This window comes from Phoenix dactylifera, chromosome 1 (genome assembly GCF_051530095.1).
Source record: "Phoenix dactylifera cultivar Ajwa chromosome 1, Ajwa_hap1_PhDact_Kaust_v1.1, whole genome shotgun sequence".
NCBI classification, from domain to species: Eukaryota; Viridiplantae; Streptophyta; class Magnoliopsida; order Arecales; family Arecaceae; genus Phoenix; species Phoenix dactylifera.
Genome location: NC_143190.1, coordinates 53,701,144 through 53,720,714, shown reverse-complemented (window position 1 = coordinate 53,720,714; position 19,571 = coordinate 53,701,144). Strand labels below are relative to the sequence as shown.

Here is a 19,571-nt window from a genome sequence, read left to right as displayed (position 1 = left end):
TGCGCCCAGCCGAAGCAGCAGAAATCTGGCCAAAGTCCAAGTGGCGCCCGACCAAGCAATGCAGCCATCAAGACAAGTGCGCCATGCCTAAAACAGCAGGCCAGGACACTTGGCAGCGCAGCCAAGCAAGGCGCCCAGCATCATGCCCGGCCGGGACCACAAAGCAGCGCGCCCAGCAGAAGCGCCCAACCCAGCGCGCGAGCAGGGCCAGATGGCAGCGCGCCCAGCAGAGCCGCCCGACCAGGCGCGCGGCCAGTAGCGCGAGCAGGGCCAGATGGCAGCGCGCCCAGCAGAGCCGCCCGACCAGGCGCGCGGCCATAACTGGCCGCGCCACATGGCAGCAGCCCCAGCAGCGGCGCCCAAGGCTCCGCCCAAGCAAATCCCATGTGCGCCAAGGTAAAACCGAAGGGGAAGCCTGCAGGCTTTCCCATAGCTATCCGGCGAGCAGAATCATGGGCGGCCAAGATGCATCCGGCTGCCAAACCAAAGGCCAACAGCATGCCATGTCAAGGATCCGCGTGAAGGGGCAACAAGCACAAAAGAACACCATCAGCCCAACAGCAAGAACCATTCAAACCAGCGGCACATGGCAACCGGCGCAAGCACATGAAGACCTTCCTTAGAAGGATGACATTCAAATTCAAACTCAGCCGGTTAAGCAAGCACATGGCCGAATACATTTGAATTCAAATTCAAATGAAGTCGGCCAATTCAAATTTGAATTCCGAAGGCATGAAGCCAATAAGGCACTAGGCCTATAAGTAGAGGCCCTTAAGGCCGAGTTAGTATCTTTTCCAACATATATCATTTGTCTATCTTGTAAAGGGTTTCATCCCTTAGGTCCCTTAGGGGTCAAGGCCGAAAGACTTAGGCTAAGGAGGAGCATATCACTCCCCTTAGAGGTTCGTAGGATAGGGCAAGGACACTTCCTGTCCCTTACCCAACCATTCCATGTATTCGTTGTCCTCTTGGAAATTGAATCTCTGATGATTTTCCCCACATCATCGATTCATTCCCTTTGCCATTCCCTTGTGTGGACTTTGTATTGGTGAAGGCCAACGACAACAAGAAGAGCCACGTTACCCACAAGTCGGTCCCAAGCATCAAGGCAACCGAGCCACATCATTTGGAGGATTGGGCCGGGGATCGGGACCGCAAGTCCCCGGGTACCCAACACTGGTGCTTTCATTGAGAGGAGTCATCAAGGAGATCGTCGGGAGCTCGACTAGTTTGAGACCCACGGAAGGTCGATCTCAAGTGGTAACGTAAGCTCTTTCGGATCTACACACTCATTGTAATATCTCTTAGATCTGAAAATTAGATCTTTGTTTTTCTTTTTCATCTTGTAAGATCTAATTGGGGGTGAGTGCATTGCTTGTAATACTACTTTCGGAGGGCTGGATCATCCTTTGGGTGACGGCCATAGGAGGTTCGGATTGGTTTTCAAAAGGGAGAAAAATAGAAGGGTTGTCATGGAGTCGGGAGGAGACTCAAACAACCAAAAGATAATTGAAGCCATTGAGGGGAGTAGTGCGAGGTTAGGCAATGTCCTAGAGAGGATGATGGAGACATTGACCGAGATGAGGAGGGAGAGCACTGCCAATGCCGAAAGGCTAGAAGGAAGAAATGGAGAGAGGGAGAGCAATGGTAGTGATGGGCTCCGAAATGAGAGAAGAAGAAGAGGAAGTAGGAGTGGGAGAGAAGAAACATTCGAGAGATGGGCCGATGGTATCCATGAGGAGGATCGGCCAAGAGGTTATGAGGGAGAAGAGAGTGAGCCCCAAAGGAGTCCTCTTCATCAAAGGCCTTATGGCCGGAGAGAAAGAGAGGAAAGGAGGAGAAGAGAGGAAGATGATGATAGGGTTTCGGATCGGCATGATAGGATCCGGAAACCGAAGATAGATTTCCCTACTTTTGGAGGAGGTGACCCTTATGAGTGGTTGGATAGGGTAGAGCAATACTTCCTAGTGTACGAAATTCCTAGGGAGGAGAAGGTGACTCTAGCTTCCTATCACTTGGAGGGGAGGGCCAACCGATGGTGGAGGTGGCTAAGGAACCTCTATGCTAGAGAGGAGAATCCATTGGGATGGACGGAGTTCATGGACGAGTTCTTGAAGCAATGGGGACCGTCGCCGACCATCAATCATCATGGCCAATTGGCCAAATTGAAGCAAGAAGGCAAGGTTCATGACTACATCGACCAATTCCGCCAACTACAAACCATGGTGGAAGGGTGGTCCGAAGAAGCACTCCTTGGAACGTTCGTGGTTGGACTCAAACCGTGGCTATCCAAGGAGATCAAGCTCAAGCAACCTACCAAGCTTCAAGAGGCCATGAGGATGGCCGAAATCATGGACCAAAACACCTTCCATGACCGGCGGCCAACCAAGGAGTCAAGCAACCACAAAGACTCCAAACCTTTGCCAATGAAGCCTCAAAAATCTGCAACAACGACCTCCAAACCACCTCAAAATGAAGTCCGAAAGCTCAACCGGGAGGAGTTGCAAGAGTACATCAAGAAAGGCCTATGCTTCAAGTGCGGCAACAAATGGGAGAAAGGCCACCAATGCAAGCCCGGCCAATCCTTCGCCATCCATCTTGTGAGCAGCGAAGATGAGGCCGATACAAGTGCTACTTCATCCTCCGAAGATAGCACCTTTGACGAAGAAGATGAAGCCACAAGATCAGCCCATGAGAATGCCGAAGTATCCTTGCATGCACTATCCGGAGTGCAACGACCATCGACGATGAGGATGATGGCTTGGATCGGACGACATGAGGTATCACTCCTCGTTGACAACGGATCCTCACACAACTTCATCAACCTGGATGCCTTGCGGAGGATCGGACTCAAGGGGGTAGCCATTGAACCATTTGACGTGAAGATAACAAGTGGAGATCGTCTACAATGCCAATCCATCGTCAAAGATGTGCGGCTCAATGTCCAAGGGGTCCGCATAATGGCTGATCTCCATGTCCTTCAACTTGTTGGCCTAGATGTGGTTCTAGGCAATGCGTGGCTTCGAAGCATTAGTAAGGTCATCACCGATTACAAGACTATGACGATGGAGTTCAAAGTCGGCACCAAGAAGAAGTTATGGACTGCACTACATCCAAAGGAAGTTCGGCCATGTGAAGCCAATTTGCTTGAGAGGCTATGCCGTGGGGGAGCCTTGTGCCTCGCCGTGGTCATGGCCAACCAAGGAGGGGCTGCGGGGGGGCCTCAACCGCAGCCAAGTGAAGACATGAGCAACCTTCCCTTGCAAGTGCGCCGACTACTTGAAGCTCACCAAAAAGTCTTGGAGCAACCGACCCATCTTCCACCACAAAGGTCTTTTGATCATCCAATCCGGCTCAAGGATGAAAGCAAGCCTATCAATGTACCTCCTTACCGGTATGCACACTTCCAAAAAGGTGAGATCGAAAGACAAGTGGAAGAAATGATGAAGCAAGGATTGATCCGGCCAAGCACAAGTCCATTCTCTTCACCGGTTCTCCTAGTGAGGAAGAAGGATGGATCATGGAGATTTTGCACGGACTATCGAGCCTTGAATGAAGCCACCATCAAAGATCGATTCCCTATACCTACGGTGGACAAAATGCTAGATGAACTCCATGGTGCAAGATACTTTACAAGGTTGGATCTAAGAGCCGGCTATCACCAAATTCGGATGAAGGAGGAGGACATCCACAAGACGGCCTTCCGCACCCATTCCGGCCATTATGAATACCTAGTCATGCCATTTGGACTTTGCAACGCTCCATCAACTTTCCAAGCGGCCATGAATAAGGTATTCAAGCTTCATCTCCGAAAGTTTGTCATAGTTTTCTTTGATGACATACTAGTTTACTCAAAGTCCAAAGAGGAACACATGAAGCATCTTGATCAAGTCTTGAGCATCTTGGAAGAACACAACTTCTACATCAAACCTTCCAAGTGCGCCTTTATGCAAGAGGAACTTGAGTATCTTGGGCACATTGTTTCCGGCCAAGGTGTGATGGTGGATCCACGCAAAATTGAAGCCATGACCGATTGGCCTTTGCCCAAGGACATTTCGGTTTTGAGAGGGTTCTTGGGTCTCACCGGCTACTATAGGAGGTTTGTGAGGGATTATGGCCTCATTGCCAAACCCCTTACCAACATGCTCAAGAAGGATGGTTTTGAATGGACTCCTACCGCCAAGCAAGCCTTTGAAGAACTCAAGAGGGCCATGACTCAAACCCCGGTGCTTGCTCTTCCCAACTTTAGTCAACCATTCGAAGTCTACATGGATGCAAGCAATGAAGGGATTGGTGCGGTCCTAGCACAAAACAAGAGGCCCTTGGCCTACATTTCAAAGGCTCTCGGTCCTCAAAAGAAGGCTTGGAGTACTTATGCTCGGGAGATGCTTGCCGTGGTCCATGTGGTCAAGATTTGGAGACCCTACTTGCTTGGGAGACGCTTCACCATTGTGACCGATCAACAAGCACTTCGGCATCTCCTCACTCAAAAGATCGTCACTCCGGATCAGCAAAAGTTTTTGGTAAAGCTTCTTGGCTTCGAATATGACATCATTTATCAACCGGGGAAGGAAAACAAGGTAGCGGATGCATTGTCACGCAAAGAAGGTAGCCCGGTCCTTGATGCCACCCTTGAGGACAAGGGTATTCTCCAAGAAGGGGGGGATGATGGGGACCTCAGCCCGCCGAGCCCAAATCCGGAGTCCATGACCGAGCCAAGCCCCAAGGAAGCGGACCTTCACTGCTTGGAAGGAGGACATCAGTCTCGGCCACAGCAGCCGCGCGCAGATTCCTGCGCGCGCCCGCAGCAGCGCGCCAGCCACGGCGCGCCCGTGCCAGCCACGCGCGGCCTACCGCGCGCCCACAGGCCACAGCAGGCGCGCGGCCCTCCGCGCGCACCCCTGCAGCGCGCATGCCCGCGCGCACCAGCCCAGCAGTGTGCGCGCCCGAGCGCACTCGCCCTGCAGCGCGCGCGCCCGAGCGCGACCACCTTGCAGCGCCCGCGCCCGAGCGCATTCGACTGCCAGCGCCCGCGCCCGAGCGCGCCCATGCCCAGCCTACCGCGCCCGCCTCCGCGCGCGCCCGCGCCCAGACAGCAGCGCGCGCCCCTGCGCGCGCCCGACTTCCAGCCGGGCCGACCCGCGCCCAAGCGCCAGGCCGACCCGACCGCGCCAGCAGCATCCTGGCGAGGTTCTGCCAGCCGAACCTCGCCACAGCCAAAGTGGCCCGGTGCACTGCCAGGACACCAGCACATGCCTCGCCAGCACCCAGCACGCGCGCAGCAGCCTGCTTCACGCATGCCACTGATGGGCATGGTCATGGCCGATGTCCAGGGGCACCAGCCCGTGCGCGCGCACCTAGGCACGCACGCACAAGAAGAAATGGCCCGAGCGCAACAAGTCCACAGCCCGGTCAGCCAGCCAAGCGGCCGAGTCCAATCCAAGCCAAAAGGTCAAGAGCGGCAACCCGGCACGAGCCCGCGCACATTGCGCCCATATCAGCCAAGGGTGAGCCAAGCCAGCGCACAGCCAATGGCATGTATGCGCCCAGCCGAAGCAGCAGAAATCTGGCCAAAGTCCAAGTGGCGCCCGACCAAGCAATGCAGCCATCAAGACAAGTGCGCTATGCCTAAAACAGCAGGCCAGGACACTTGGCAGCGCAGCCAAGCAAGGCGCCCAGCATCACGCCCGGCCGGGACCACAAAGCAGCGCGCCCAGCAGAAGCGCCCAACCCAGCGCGCGAGCAGGGCCAGATGGCAGCGCGCCCAGCAGAGCCGCCCGACCAGGCGCGCGGCCATAACTGGCCGCGCCACATGGCAGCAGCCCCAGCAGCGGCGCCCAAGGCTCCGCCCAAGCAAATCCCATGTGCGCCAAGGTAAAACCGAAGGGGAAGCCTGCAGGCTTTCCCATAGCTATCCGGCGAGCAGAATCATGGGCGGCCAAGATGCATCCGGCTGCCAAACCAAAGGCCAACAGCATGCCATGTCAAGGATCCGCGTGAAGGGGCAACAAGCACAAAAGAACACCATCAGCCCAACAGCAAGAACCATTCAAACCAGCGGCACATGGCAACCGGCGCAAGCACATGAAGACCTTCCTTAGAAGGATGACATTCAAATTCAAACTCAGCCGATTAAGCAAGCACATGGCCGAATACATTTGAATTCAAATTCAAATGAAGTCGGCCAATTCAAATTTGAATTCCGAAGGCATGAAGCCAATAAGGCACTAGGCCTATAAGTAGAGGCCCTTAAGGCCGAGTTAGTATCTTTTCCAACATATATCATTTGTCTATCTTGTAAAGGGTTTCATCCCTTAGGTCCCTTAGGGGTCAAGGCCGAAAGGCTTAGGCTAAGGAGGAGCATATCACTCCCCTTAGAGGTTCGTAGGATAGGGCAAGGACACTTCCTGTCCCTTACCCAACCATTCCATGTATTCGTTGTCCTCTTGGAAATTGAATCTCAGTTGATTTTCCCCACATCATCGATTCATTCCCTTTGCCATTCCCTTGTGTGGACTTTGTATTGGTGAAGGCCAACGACAACAAGAAGAGCCACGTTACCCACAAGTCGGTCCCAAGCATCAAGGCAACCGAGCCACATCATTTGGAGGATTGGGCCGGGGATCGGGACCGCAAGTCCCCGGGTACCCAACACGGCGTCCTCCGTCTGGGTGTCTGCAGAAAAGCCGGTGGCTGGGTCTTCCGGCGCCGGCCCTCCGATGCTTAAGTCAGAGGGGGCAAGCTGTGTTTGAGGGGAAGAAGGAGAATAGTATCTGTAGAATTTTGTGTGTCCCCCCTGAGAAGCAAGAGCTCCGTTTTATAGGGGGGTCGGTTTACCTGTGATGTGATGGGGCGAGCCCGCTGTACGGCTCGGCATGTTGCTTGGACTGGCGCACGATCGGGCGAATCATTGCATTGGCATCGGAGGTAAGGTCGCCGTACGACCCGAGCTGGCACACGATCGGGTGAATCATTGCATTGATGTCGGAGGTAAGGCCGAGATCAGAGACTTATCGCAGTTGACTGGACTCTGCTGAGCTGATTTGCCGTGGAGAGCTGTGGGTCCGTAGATAATAGGAGCCATGCGCATTAATTGTTGAGTAAGCCGGAGATGCGCATTAATTGTGGAGTAAGCCGGAGGTGCGCATTAATTGTTGAGTGAACCCGGGGTTTGCAGAGGTCATGCGCAATAAATGCTGGGGCAGTGGCAGGATATGGCCCTCGGCCGGACCTCGGAGGGGTACGGCCGTAGTAGGTGGTTGACAAGAATAGACCTTGGGTGTCGGGAGTTCTCCAGGTCGGAGGTTCTGAGGCCGGGCGTTCCGAGGTCGGGCGCCGACTTCGGCTGTCCAAGGTCGGCGGCTATGCAACTTCTTAGGGGCGGGATTACTATACTGCTGGGGAAAAACTGTATTTCCCCCAACATTATGTTACCATATTATAATAATATTATATTACATTACAGTAATATTATACTATATCATATATTTATATATTAATATATATTATATTTTATTATACTCTGGTGTATAATACTATGCAATGTTCTTTATGGTCATATTATCATACCAAAAATATTTTCTCAGTTTGTTTACCAAACATATGTTAAAGTGACACAACATTTTAGAAATATAGTTATCAAACAGCAAACAACTTTTTATAAAAGCTCTACTTTTAAAAGCTTTACTGCCAACAGCTCCCCCAAATGGGGCCTTTACACTGCCATTAGTACATAAATTCAAGATAATGGGAGGAGGAATTGAAATTGATCTTTGCTTAGAGCTCATATAACTTATATTCTAGCATCCAGTTCTAGCCTTGTTTTATATCTCCATAGTGGTTGATCTTTGCTTAGAGCTCATCATAAACCTTGCTAGAATTTCTTAAAATTTTTAATTTATTTTCTAGTATCTCCAGACATTGAACCGTGTGAGAGTATCCCCACCACCTATACCTATAACAGGGTGGCATGGTAAGCACGATATTAGAGCTTTGTATGTCGCTCAGCTTGAGTTCGTCTTATTCATTTAAAAAACAAGCCAAGTTAGAGCTAGTCTTAGCTCAACTCAAAATAGTAATACATAAATAATATATTATTTATTTATTATTTTTAATCAATAATAGATAATATAATTATTTTATAATTATTTATTATAATATAATCTAGACTATATACAGTATAATGTATTACAACTGTAAAATTAAATATAATCATGAATATTAGCCCAAAGTATACAAATGATAGCTTCAAATGACTTCAAATTCACCCTAGCTCTTAAACAAATTGTTCATGAGTAGCAGGAGCTCAGCTTGAATATAAAACGAGCTGAGCAAGAGCTAGGCTTGGCTCAGCTAATTTACACCCCTACCTGCAGTACACCTAACAGAATTGATCCGGAGTTGTCAGCCCAGCCATGATTAAATAACTCAATTGCAGCAGCCTCCACTTTTAAACCCATTCTATGACATTGACAAGGGTTAATACAAGCAAACTAAATCCCAAGCATGCATATATACATACATACATACATACATAACCATTAAAGGAATTCAGACGCCTATCGAAACTCTTACAAACAACATCAAGTTTGAAACTCACATAAATCTTCGCTCCTCATAAGCCCTTTAAAGCAGTGAGCTTCATCACTAGCTGCTGCTCACGTCCATCTGGATGAGTTTGATACAGCAGGCTTTTTGGAGAAGGATATATATATCTGGTTCTTGGATCATTGCTCCCTACCATATACTCATCTTCATCAGGTGTAGCAAAGTCAGCAGGGTTTCTATTAACGACACAGTTTCCAAACTCACAGTGACTTCTCAGAGTCTGAACTGCTCTATCCCTATTGCTAGTTCCAGCCTGATCAATCTCATACCTTGCAAGAGACAATGAAGAGTGTGCAACAGGGTCTAAACCAGAAAATATCTCTTTAGAATTTACACCCATGTACATAGAGGTCATAGTTTTTCGAACTTCAGATTGAATGGCTGAGTAAGAGGCATCTGTTTTCACCTTTTTAATAATACTGTGCAGTGGCAAATCATTGGGATGCCTGGCCTGAAAGCCCTGTAGAATTTGACAATAGTTTGATTTAGTAACAATTTCTTTGTGCAACAAAGATCCAAGAACACTGATTATAGGAACTGGATGGAGTGGCTTGCTTGAATTCCCTTGATGCTGATCTTGATCAGAGTACCCAGCTCCCCTTGGATGATTAGGCATCTCTTTAGTTCCGAATCCAAATTCTAACCCCTGTAATTCCTTGAATTGATCGGTACAATTTAAGTAAGACTCTAAAACAGATCTTGATTGATTTGTATTTGATGCACCCAACCCTGCTGTTCGATCCATTAGCCTGAGCAAATGCAATGCTGATATGGTTTCATTAGCATGTAAATCCAATGGCTCGATTGTTCTAGAATGACATCCATTTCCTGCCAAATCAGGACATACACTGATTGATGACTTGGCTTTTTCCTTGCCAAGTAGAAGCTGAAAACTGGTAAACTTTGAATCATGTAAATCATGGCAATCAATCTTTTGATCTACAGTCTTCAGACTTTGGTCAAGGCATGAATCATGTGAAACCACATTCACAGAATTGAAGTCAGCATAATGCTTCCTAGAGATGTTTTCAAAGGCTGTGCCATTTAATGGCACTGATGTCCCATCAGTGTCATTGGAGACAGTAACAGGGTGCTCCAGCCTACTAAGTGGATCTCCACTACATTGTGAAAGTTCCAGGAACTCTGTTGGTTGTTGATTCAGATCAATATGAAGGTTCTGTTTACGAAAATTAAAAGAATCACAGGCTTTTAGTCTGCAATCATCCCTCATGTTTCCAGTCATTTCTGACAGATTATACATGTTTTCAGCAGCAACACCAGCACTCATCAGATGTCTTTCGTGCTGATGTTTGGCTAAGAGTTCAACAATATCCATTGGGATGCCATCTAAACCTTCCTGTACACATATATTTGTAGTCTTTTGCTTCTTTATTGCTTTTTTCTTCACCTGAAAGCCACAGTGCTCAAAAAGTGTCAAAAGAATCCTGAAAATATACATCAATCACTGCCATACATGAATTTTTGCAACATTTATAGGAATTTAGCTATAAATTAAAAAACGCCTTGTTTCGAAGCTAAAAGAAACATATTCCACCATACATTTGCTCCATGAACTCTGTCTGTCTCTGAATCATTGTTGTATAACACATAAATATAACAGTAAGGTTCCTGCTTCTAAGCATAGTCAAGCTAAAGTGAGCTAAGCAATACATCTGATATCTGAAAACTATTATAAAGCCCCCTTTTCAACAATGCCTTAGCAGCGCTGTATCTAAATCTAGCAGATTTATTCTAAACTTGAATTTAATTATCTTAGAGAACCATATTTCATCAAGACTGAGAAATAACAATACTCACTAATAATTTTTCATTTTAGATGCTCAAACAGCCTTGTTATAATTTATATGCTATTGATATGCACACCTCCATAATAGGATACCAAGAAGAATGATGACCGAACAAACTAAAAACTAGAGCAGAGAATTAGTAGAACAGTGACATAAATTGGAAAGATTTCTTGGAAAAAATAACCCTTACCAAGTAGCCTTGAAAATTATTAAAAAAAACAAACTAAATGATAAAACAAATAGACACAGATACACAAATCAAGACTAGCAATAGGAAGAGAAAATCACATACCTTTAACCTATCCTCAACAGGAGTTGCTTTATTCTTCTTATTAGTCAAGATAGCCTTTGTATTGGTCCCTTCTGGAATTTCAGGGCCACGATGCAGGCTCTTCTTAGAGACTATGCATCCTGTTGATTTATTATTATCAATTTTGGCATTGAGAAGTCTGGTTGATACATCTTCGGCATTAAAAATATCCTGTTGGGGCACAAGGCAAGGCCAACCAGGTTTTAGTGGACGCATTTTATTTTCTTTTTCCAAAGCACTTTGTAACTTATATCTGTTTGGTCCTTTCCCAGAAGATGAACCGGAAGATATACCAACTGCAGCATCAATGTGCTTGTTTTCTGAATGCTCTTTATGTCCAACAGCCTTTCTAGACACTTTCTTCAGCCAATCCATTAGGGAATTCTCCTCATCTTCATTTTGGGAAGTCTCCATGGTTGGTGTTTCTTGAATATTTCGGGTAGCTAGATGGCTTTGATTATCTGGATGTTTAAGCTTCCAGTTTGATGTGTCTGGCCGTGTATCATTATCATGCTTAATTTGACTGGTATCTGTATCTCCACTGAAAATGTGAACCTTTTTAGACGCGCATAACTCCTCACTTCTTATGATGTCATCCAATAAACGCACCTTCCGAGACTTTTTATGGTGAAATCTTCCAGATGAATTACCAAGTTGACTGGAAGGATCTTGGTTTTCATTGACATAATTAGGCAAACCCATGCTACAGTCAGATGCTTTGGTGTGCCTCTTGTTCAAACGCATCGAATCATGATCAGACATATGAGCTGAAATAGCAGCTAGAGCATCAGCTTTTGGAATGCTGATGTCTATTCCCAGTGGCATTTCATATTCTTTTGGAGCAACTGTAGGTTCTGCTGCAAAAATAGTAGGTTTCCTCGACTGGTTCTGAATTTCTTCAGATATATCAAGGCCACCTTTGGGAATTTGGAGACCTGTGAAGAACAAGGTATAGGCATTCATATCAGCTCATGAAGTTTCATAGCTGCAAGTGATCAAGGGCCTGAGTTACCTTCTTTGGTCAGGCCATGGCTCGTTGATGCATTTTTTTTCTTGTCAAGGCATAGTGATGGGCTACACTCACCATTACTGACGTTAACAGAAGAATCTGTTTGAACCAATCTTCCATCTAGTATTTTCTCTTCAGATGGTTGTTGAAAGCCAGAAAGCAAATTTGTTGCATCGGTATTTATTAGAAAAGATGTTTTGCAAGTATTTACCTCATCATTCTGAACATTTGTAACTGCTCCATCTGTTATCAAATCTTTGGGAGTACTGATCTCACTAAGACACTTTTTGCAATTCCACCATCTAAATTTAGTAACAGGTAGTGGAGGAAGTGAGCTGGCTAGTTCACCTGATGTCTGATTATGATGCGAAAGTAAAGGCCAGAAAACCTTTGCATTTCTCCTCCGAACCTTCGCAACATATCCACTGTGCTCAAGATAGGCATAACTCATCAGAAGAATTAATAGATAAGAAATATTTAAAAAACTCTATAGCTACTTTGAAGCTTTAAAAGTGTGGAAGGCTTAGGCCTTCCATTATATCCCCTCCCACTAACTCTGAAATGTAAAAAATTTAGAAAGGAGAAAAAGGGATGTCTATTGCTCATCATGCAGTAAAATATTCTTAATAGAAAATTAGATTTTGCAAATGAAGATGCCAAATAGTAAGCTGCATGATGAGGTTAACAAAGTGCCTCGACTACCACTTTCCTAACATCTCATATAAGAAGCAGGCAGGCAAAGAAAATGTGCTTTTTAATGAGTTTCACATTTGGGAAACTGATATTTCATAATGAAATGCAGTCTGTGAAGTACTACTATTGTAATTTTAACTTAATTCCAAAAAGGAACTGCATTTATCTTTCATGAATGGCGAATAAGATATTGTATCTGACCTTAAACAATCTGTGTTGGGCGAAAGATGTTAGCAAAAGTCCAGCATTACAATCTCTCCACCAAATCAAGAAAAACCTCTACTTGATTTCAGAATAGTGAAGAGAAGAAAGCAGTAATTACTGAGTAACTAAGCTGCACGCTTACCGAATAGTAAAATGTTCACATTTGTTTGCTTCTTCGTCATCATCAGCTGCTGCTTGCTCGATGGATCTCAATTCTACTAGTGAATGACAAGAATTAGAATCAAAAACAGATTCCTTGCCTTTGAAGTCTAGCTCCTCTAAAAAACTTACTTCCATCACATGAAACTAACATAACAATAACTTCAGTGCATCCTGCATTGATAATAACAAGGTCAGCTTCTTTATTGACTGAAAGTTTATGGAGACTACCAAAATCCACACTTAGCTGAAACATCGATTCTAAGCACGACTGCTTACTGCATAAACATATCCAATTTTAGTTAAAACTACTCTTCATCAAATATTTAGCAGATCTTTAATGAGGATCCATCTAGTGCATTTTTAGCTGACAGTTCTGCTGCAGAAGGCACTGTTACGTACCTTCCATTATCCGATATGCATACCATATTCTCTATGAGAGGGAAACATGTTTTAAAGCCAAATGCCATGTAAAAAATCTACATATGATACATTGCATCTTTTACATAGCAACTCTCAACATCACATGCTAAAGAAAAAATGATAACATTCATTTGCCTTATGAAAGAGTTAATATTTCACTAGACCATGCCATATAACCAAATTTCACGATAGTCTAAAAGATCAAATGCTCAAAAAACTAAGTCACGGTCTCATAATATTATATTTGCCGTGCAAAACTGATAGAAAATAAAGCTACATATCTATAGCATTCATAATGGAAAACAGCCATAACATGGATCACGAAAATAAAAAATGAATGTGCCAAAAAGTCGTGGAACAATAGATACAATGCACTTTGCTCACAGAAGAACACACCGACAAAAAACTGGAAAAAAATAAAAAAAACACTTATTGCATTACTAGTGCGTAGTAATCTATATGAGCACTAGCTGATAACAGTATATAAATATTCGAACGAAGCCGAATCAATGAGATACAGTCATGACATTATAAGTGGCATGAAAAGAACAAGGGAATGCAAGGTTTTGCTAGCACAAGATTGCATTTGCAACATAAAATATAAGAAGAAGAGATAAATTTTTAAGCTGGGAGAAGAATGAAACTTGAAAGTCAAGCGAGACATAAAATCATGGGTAAAACGAGATAATACAACAGACATCAAGGTTTATATAGAGACGTTATTATGCTTCCTTCATGAAATAACACTGATGGTGGCTTCTTTAGCTTTCCAGATATCAGGTCAGCTAATAATCCACCACTTCCAATCCCATTAGAATCATAAAATCACGCGTACAAAGGCAACAACAGAAGGCTTCAACAGGCGCACTCTCAACAAATCGCCCTTCTGCGATAAATTATAAAGTTTGAAAGAAAATAAGACATTTCATGTCATACCGCATGAAGCCCGCGTTTTTCCAAAAACCTAATCCTCCAAACGATAAAAGAATGCACCCAACCAAAGCCCATAAATAAGGAGTCGCTCCAAGTTACCTATCAAATAGCTCCAAGTTCACTTCATCATCTCGACACTGATCACGTCACTAAATCATCTATCAAGACCCCAAAGCAACCAAAGGCAATAGCAGAATCCAAGACCCATCAATTCCCAAGCTAATTCTATGAGCAAACTAATGAATAGAAGAGAAAAATCCCATCTAAACTCCCACTCCACTCTTAACAAACAAACAAAAGAAACCAGCCATAGCTATCAAATCCACGACAAATCAAACACGCGTGGAGACAGTTTTGAAGAGCAACTAAAGAAATGAAACTTCAGTACCTCAATTGGAGCGAAATATAAGCGTGCGAACAGCAAGTAATTCCTATCACTTCTTCCGCAGTGATTCACCTTCTACTCCGCGGCCGAAGAAGCCGGCCAATTGGGGCCAAAACAAGCTGCGGGTCGATGGGAATTGGGAGGCCAACAGGGTGTGGAAGAAACCTAGCTTTTTCTTCCTCTAGGGTTTGGAAGAGAGAGAAGGGGGGAGAGAATCCAAGTGGAAGGCGAGATATGCTTGATTTAAATATGTTAAGAAATCTTGGCCATGTCACATGTCATCCCAACCATATCTCCCTGCAGCATTGTGTGCGAGAGAAGTAAAGAAGGGAGGAGAGAGACGGAAAGTGGCGAATGGGATGCCTCCACCACGTACCATGCCAAAGAGAAACCCAAACCCTAGAAAGAGAAAACCCTAACCTCAACCCTGGAAACTAACTGGGTTTAATTAACCATAGTTTGAGGATTCTCCTTCGGAACGGCGGGGGGCTGCCGGGCCCACGAAGCTGTACTACCTGACAGCCCTTTGGATGGAAAATCTCGGCCGTCCGTCAGGTGGGTCGGTTGAAAAGGGCAGCATCCGGCCCATGGGGCCCACGTGAAATTTGCGCCCTTTTGCCATCATGGTTTTTTGGGTTGGGCTTGGGCAGGTCTTTTTTTTTTTTGTTTTTTGTTTTGTTTTTTTGGGGTTGTTTGTGCCATTAGGTGCAACTGATCCAAAATGCCATCGTTCACAGCATGCAATACAACGGAATCGGCCTCATGATGCATCTGATCATCACCGTCGAAATGATGCACCCACTTCGTCAAAAATGACTCACCATAGTACCGAAGCCAGCCTTCCAGTCATTCTGAACAAATTGTCCCGCCTACATAATTCCAAGTTTATATCCTTTTCATGCCATATTGTTTCTTTGTGGATGACCACTTTGTGATAATGAACAAATGAAGAGGTGGAGACACTCGCTACAAACATTTTGGATTAATACATTTTGGATTGTTAGAAATGAGACCAGGTTCAAGTGGGCAGGTAAATCCTCATTTCTGCACCTTTCTTTTTCTAATCAATGGAAACATCAATGGAGCCATCTACCTTCCATGGGGAACAAAGTAATAGTGACTAAGGTTATAATAAATAGAAACAGCTCAGCTGTGGCTGTGGGTCTCTGTAGTTTGTGGAAACCATTTAACCTTTTCTTTTTGGTCATTCAGCCAAGTGCTGTCTTCACCTCCGGAGCTTTACATGGCCGAGGTACGAAAAGTGAGTGATTGCTAGGAGACGTGGAGATGATGTGCTCCTTTTCATTTTATCCTCTTTTTTTAATAAAGAATATGAATGATTGGCTTGCTCTACAGTGGAGGGAGATCTCGGCCAAATATGAATTAAGATGCGAGAACCAACCGGGATGTACCTTTGAATAATTCAAGCATTCATCATTTTTTATCATTATTATATGAATCTTAGACACATGAAGTAGACCAGCTACCAAAATGTTATAGGAAGATTCTCCGGTTAAAGTATCAAATTTTTCTCATCTTCATCTGTAAAAAAATATAAAATATATAAATAAATCTACCTCATCCTATCATCTTAAATTTTTAGGACAAGTGGTGATTTCAACATGATATCAGAGCAGAAGTCCTGAGTTTAAACTGTCTCCGTACTGTTTAACTTCATTATTAAAAAATTTCACATGTTGGGCTCGCCCATTAAAAAAAAAAATCACGTGAAAAAGAGTGTAAGAAAATATAAAATATATAAATAAATCTATTTCATCCTATTCGCTTAAGCTTTTAGGACAAGTGGTGATTTCAACATCCGAGGAGAGAGCAGGAATTTAGTCGTTGGGTTTGTAATCTCAATTCCCTGCCAAGAAAAGCATCTAAACATTATCATTGACATTGTTGTAATTATATAGAAACCATAGTTTGCTGTTTTGTTTTATTGATCATTTTTTATGGTTCTTTCGGGTGCTAATTTTCTAAGATATCGACATTTAATAGCAGTCATAGTCACATGAGGAGAAGGTGGACTTGAAAAGAAAGAAACGATAAGGAAAAGATATGCAAAATAGGCTGTTAGCCTATTGATAATTGAGCCAAACGGCATAAGAAATGGAAGGCATTTAATGTTTTCATGTGATATGTTGGTGCCTGAGTAAAAGGTCCCATTCATTTATATTTTGTAAGATATCTAGTGATAGGTCAATTAAATGGTTAGTGTGCCAATATGGTTTCCAAAGATCTGCTCCAAATGTAGGTTTTCTTAAGGAAGGTCTTGTAAACTGCTACATGGGAAATTTTTATTCAAGAAAGAGATGAGCCGAATTGTGTCCCTTCCTTTCTTTTTGAAAGGAAAACTGGGATTTTAGTGGTAATAGATAATAGCCTCAAGATGAAAAGCCCATATCAAGTATCGACACATCCATTTGGAATTTGAGGGCAGCTCTCTCTCTCTCTCTCTCTCTCTCACACACACACACAAACACACACAAACACACACAAACACACACACAAAAGAAGAAGAAAAGATTAAAAAGAACAAACCGATCGGAACAACTCATATATCGATTTGGAGAAAATTAAGAATAGGATGGGAAAGATTATGTGTTACTGCTATATATGCTATATGTACAGGGATAGCTTAGACCACAACTCAACATCCAAGCAATTCAAAAAAATAATTTCTAGTGCTGCTGATTGATACATAAAATATAAGCTAATAAGCTTCAGATTCTTAACTTATTTATAGGTTTATCCTACAACAGCTAAATTGCAAGTGGTGTTGCCAAAAAACTTATTTTGTGGCAGAATAAGACAATAACCTTCAGCTTCTCATCCTTATCAAAATTTATATAAAACAGTAGACTAGAATTAGTGCCAAAGCTCCAGATCTTTTTGGGTAGCATTATGGGTTTCCTGAATATATAATTAGATATTAATGGTTTCTAGGGAGATTGCATCCTACATGTGTGGGGCTGTAGGATTTGAGTTGTACCTTCACGTAAAAGAATGATTGATCTTTTTTTTACAATATCAACCGTTGGATCGATCTCCACCCTAATCTCAAAGCAATCCCAACTTCTTGATGAAGGATCCTTCTTTCAAGGATACAATCCTGTCCTGAGTCGAAAGGAAAAAAACGTAGCGAAATATGGGGAAAAAATATTTACGGAACTCCTCTTATCAGAAGCTACATAAAGTTAACTGCTTGGCCTTCAGGTACAACCCTCGTTCTGATTCACAATAAAAGCCGCGCGTCGCCTAGGAAAGGCGAAACAAAGGGCGGGCAGCTGTTGAGGAAGGCCATGTTGACATTTCGACGGATGTGTTCTCGAGGGTGGTAGGAGGAGAGGTGGGGCTTTTATCATCGAGGCTCAGACTCTAGAGTAGTTGCTGCTGGTGCGCCCCAGATTTTCGAAATCTTGATCCCAAAGGCTGAGTTGAGGGCGGCTTAGCTAGGGCTGGGCCATGCCCGATGTGTCCTTTTTGAGGGATACTCAGCTACAGTGACCAGCTGGATTACGGGGAGCACCGGCGATGTGGACGGGTGCCACCCCATGTTGCGCGATATCTGGGATATGGCCGAGGGCGCAAAGTTTCAGGCCAGGCATATTTTCAAAGAGGCGAATAGGGCCGTGGACTGGGTGGCCTCGTATGTAGCCGACCACTCCGAAAGTACCCTATGGAGTAGGGAAAAAGAGTTGCCTACGGCAATTCGCGATTTGCTGTTTTTTGATTTTGTTGAATGTATTCGTACTAAACCTGTATGAATCATCCGGTTAACCAAAGAATAAAAAAATAAAAAAAGGCCATATTGATTTTTTACTTCTTATTAAAAAAGCGGTTATTACTTTAGTAAGATAAAACTAGGATTATTTTCTGTCATTTGTTGTAGAAATTAGGGGAGGTTAAAACCCCCATCTTTTTACCATTTACCGCACCAATCAAATCCTTGCCCTCTTGCCCAACTAGCAAAGTGTGATACCATCCAAAATTAGTATGAAGAATTCTTACTTTTGAGGATTTAATTAGTGAATATCTCCAATTAATAAAAAAACACTAAAAAAATTAGTTGTACTAGAAATTTGTAGTCAAGTGGATTAGCCATTAGAATGAACTGTGGGTTGAGGGGTAGAAAGTTAAACATGATGAAGTTTACAAAAAATGGTTCACAAGTTTATTGTGATGACAACTCCTAAGAAGGACAAATGGCATGATACCAAAAACTGTTATTAATCTTTTTTTTTATTGAAACAAATATGTAAATGTCACCATATCTAGTATGAGATTATTACTCGTGATAGAGGGAAAAATGGATCGTCCAGCCCACAACTAAAAGGGCACCCCATTTTGGCCCAGTAAATAACAACGACAATCAACTGAAACTTCACTTCGGCCCAGAGTCAGCTCATCTTCAGGACCCCGCTGAAAGCTCCATCAACTTTAGATATTCGCCGACTCCCTCGACCAAACTCGGAGCACCTCTAGACATTCGCCGACCCGCCTGATAAGTGTTAAATAAAGTATATATTTAACTATTTTACACAGCATTTATCATTATTTTTTGCACATATTTTAAATTTAACATGAGAAAATGTATTCCCCTTCATCATTGCATTATTAAAAATAATTTGAGTTTGCTTGATTTTATTGGTCCATCTAATGTATGCAAATCAAATCAAACTCATTTGGGATGACCCCTGAACCCAAATTGCATGCACCCCACGAATCAGATCTTCCCAACCAATTAGAGTCGACCCCAATTTTCATTTCTCAGCACGTGCCATCCCAAACAATTTATTTTCATGAATCCGAACAAGTCTTTCTCCTTCACTCCCCACGTGTCCAAACTTCCCAATTTTCTTTTCAACACATGGCCACCCCAAGTTCACGTGTCTCCTCCCCTACTCCGTGTCCTAGCCAGAACCAAGCCGGCAACCACCCATTTCTCCGCATTCCCTCCACGTCCGAGTACAATCCGGATAAGCTCCAATCCTAGAATCCCAGCCATCAGCCGTATCCACGTCTGCAGCCCCC

The 19,571-nt window shown here is 44.1% G+C and overlaps 2 protein-coding genes across 4 annotated transcripts; one reads left to right on the top strand and one right to left on the bottom strand.

Annotated features, from left to right (window-relative positions):
* The first annotated feature begins 1,472 nt into the window (after positions 1-1,472).
* LOC120110620 (uncharacterized) lies at positions 1,473-7,976 on the top strand. Its single transcript, XM_039126187.3, has 2 exons — positions 1,473-4,644; positions 7,909-7,976. Exons 1-2 carry the CDS (start codon positions 1,473-1,475, stop codon positions 7,974-7,976), a joined length of 3,240 nt encoding a protein of 1,079 aa, XP_038982115.3.
* Positions 7,977-8,231: 255 nt separating this feature from the next.
* Positions 8,232-14,961, bottom strand: LOC103705616 (uncharacterized). Of its 3 annotated transcripts, none has more exons than XM_017842384.5 (6): positions 14,535-14,961; positions 12,923-12,964; positions 12,774-12,846; positions 11,738-12,159; positions 10,708-11,660; positions 8,232-10,015 (listed from the first exon to the last, which is right to left on the bottom strand). In XM_017842384.5, exons 2-6 carry the CDS (start codon positions 12,942-12,944, stop codon positions 8,615-8,617), a joined length of 2,871 nt encoding a protein of 956 aa, XP_017697873.1. In that variant the 5' UTR covers positions 12,945-12,964; positions 14,535-14,961; the 3' UTR covers positions 8,232-8,614. The 3 variants fall into 3 exon arrangements, with proteins under 3 accessions (XP_017697873.1, XP_088562339.1, XP_008787632.2); XM_088706213.2 differs by having other exon boundaries at positions 12,774-12,849; positions 14,535-14,913; XM_008789410.6 differs by having other exon boundaries at positions 12,774-12,964; positions 14,535-14,960.
* Between the last annotated feature and the right edge of the window lie 4,610 nt (positions 14,962-19,571).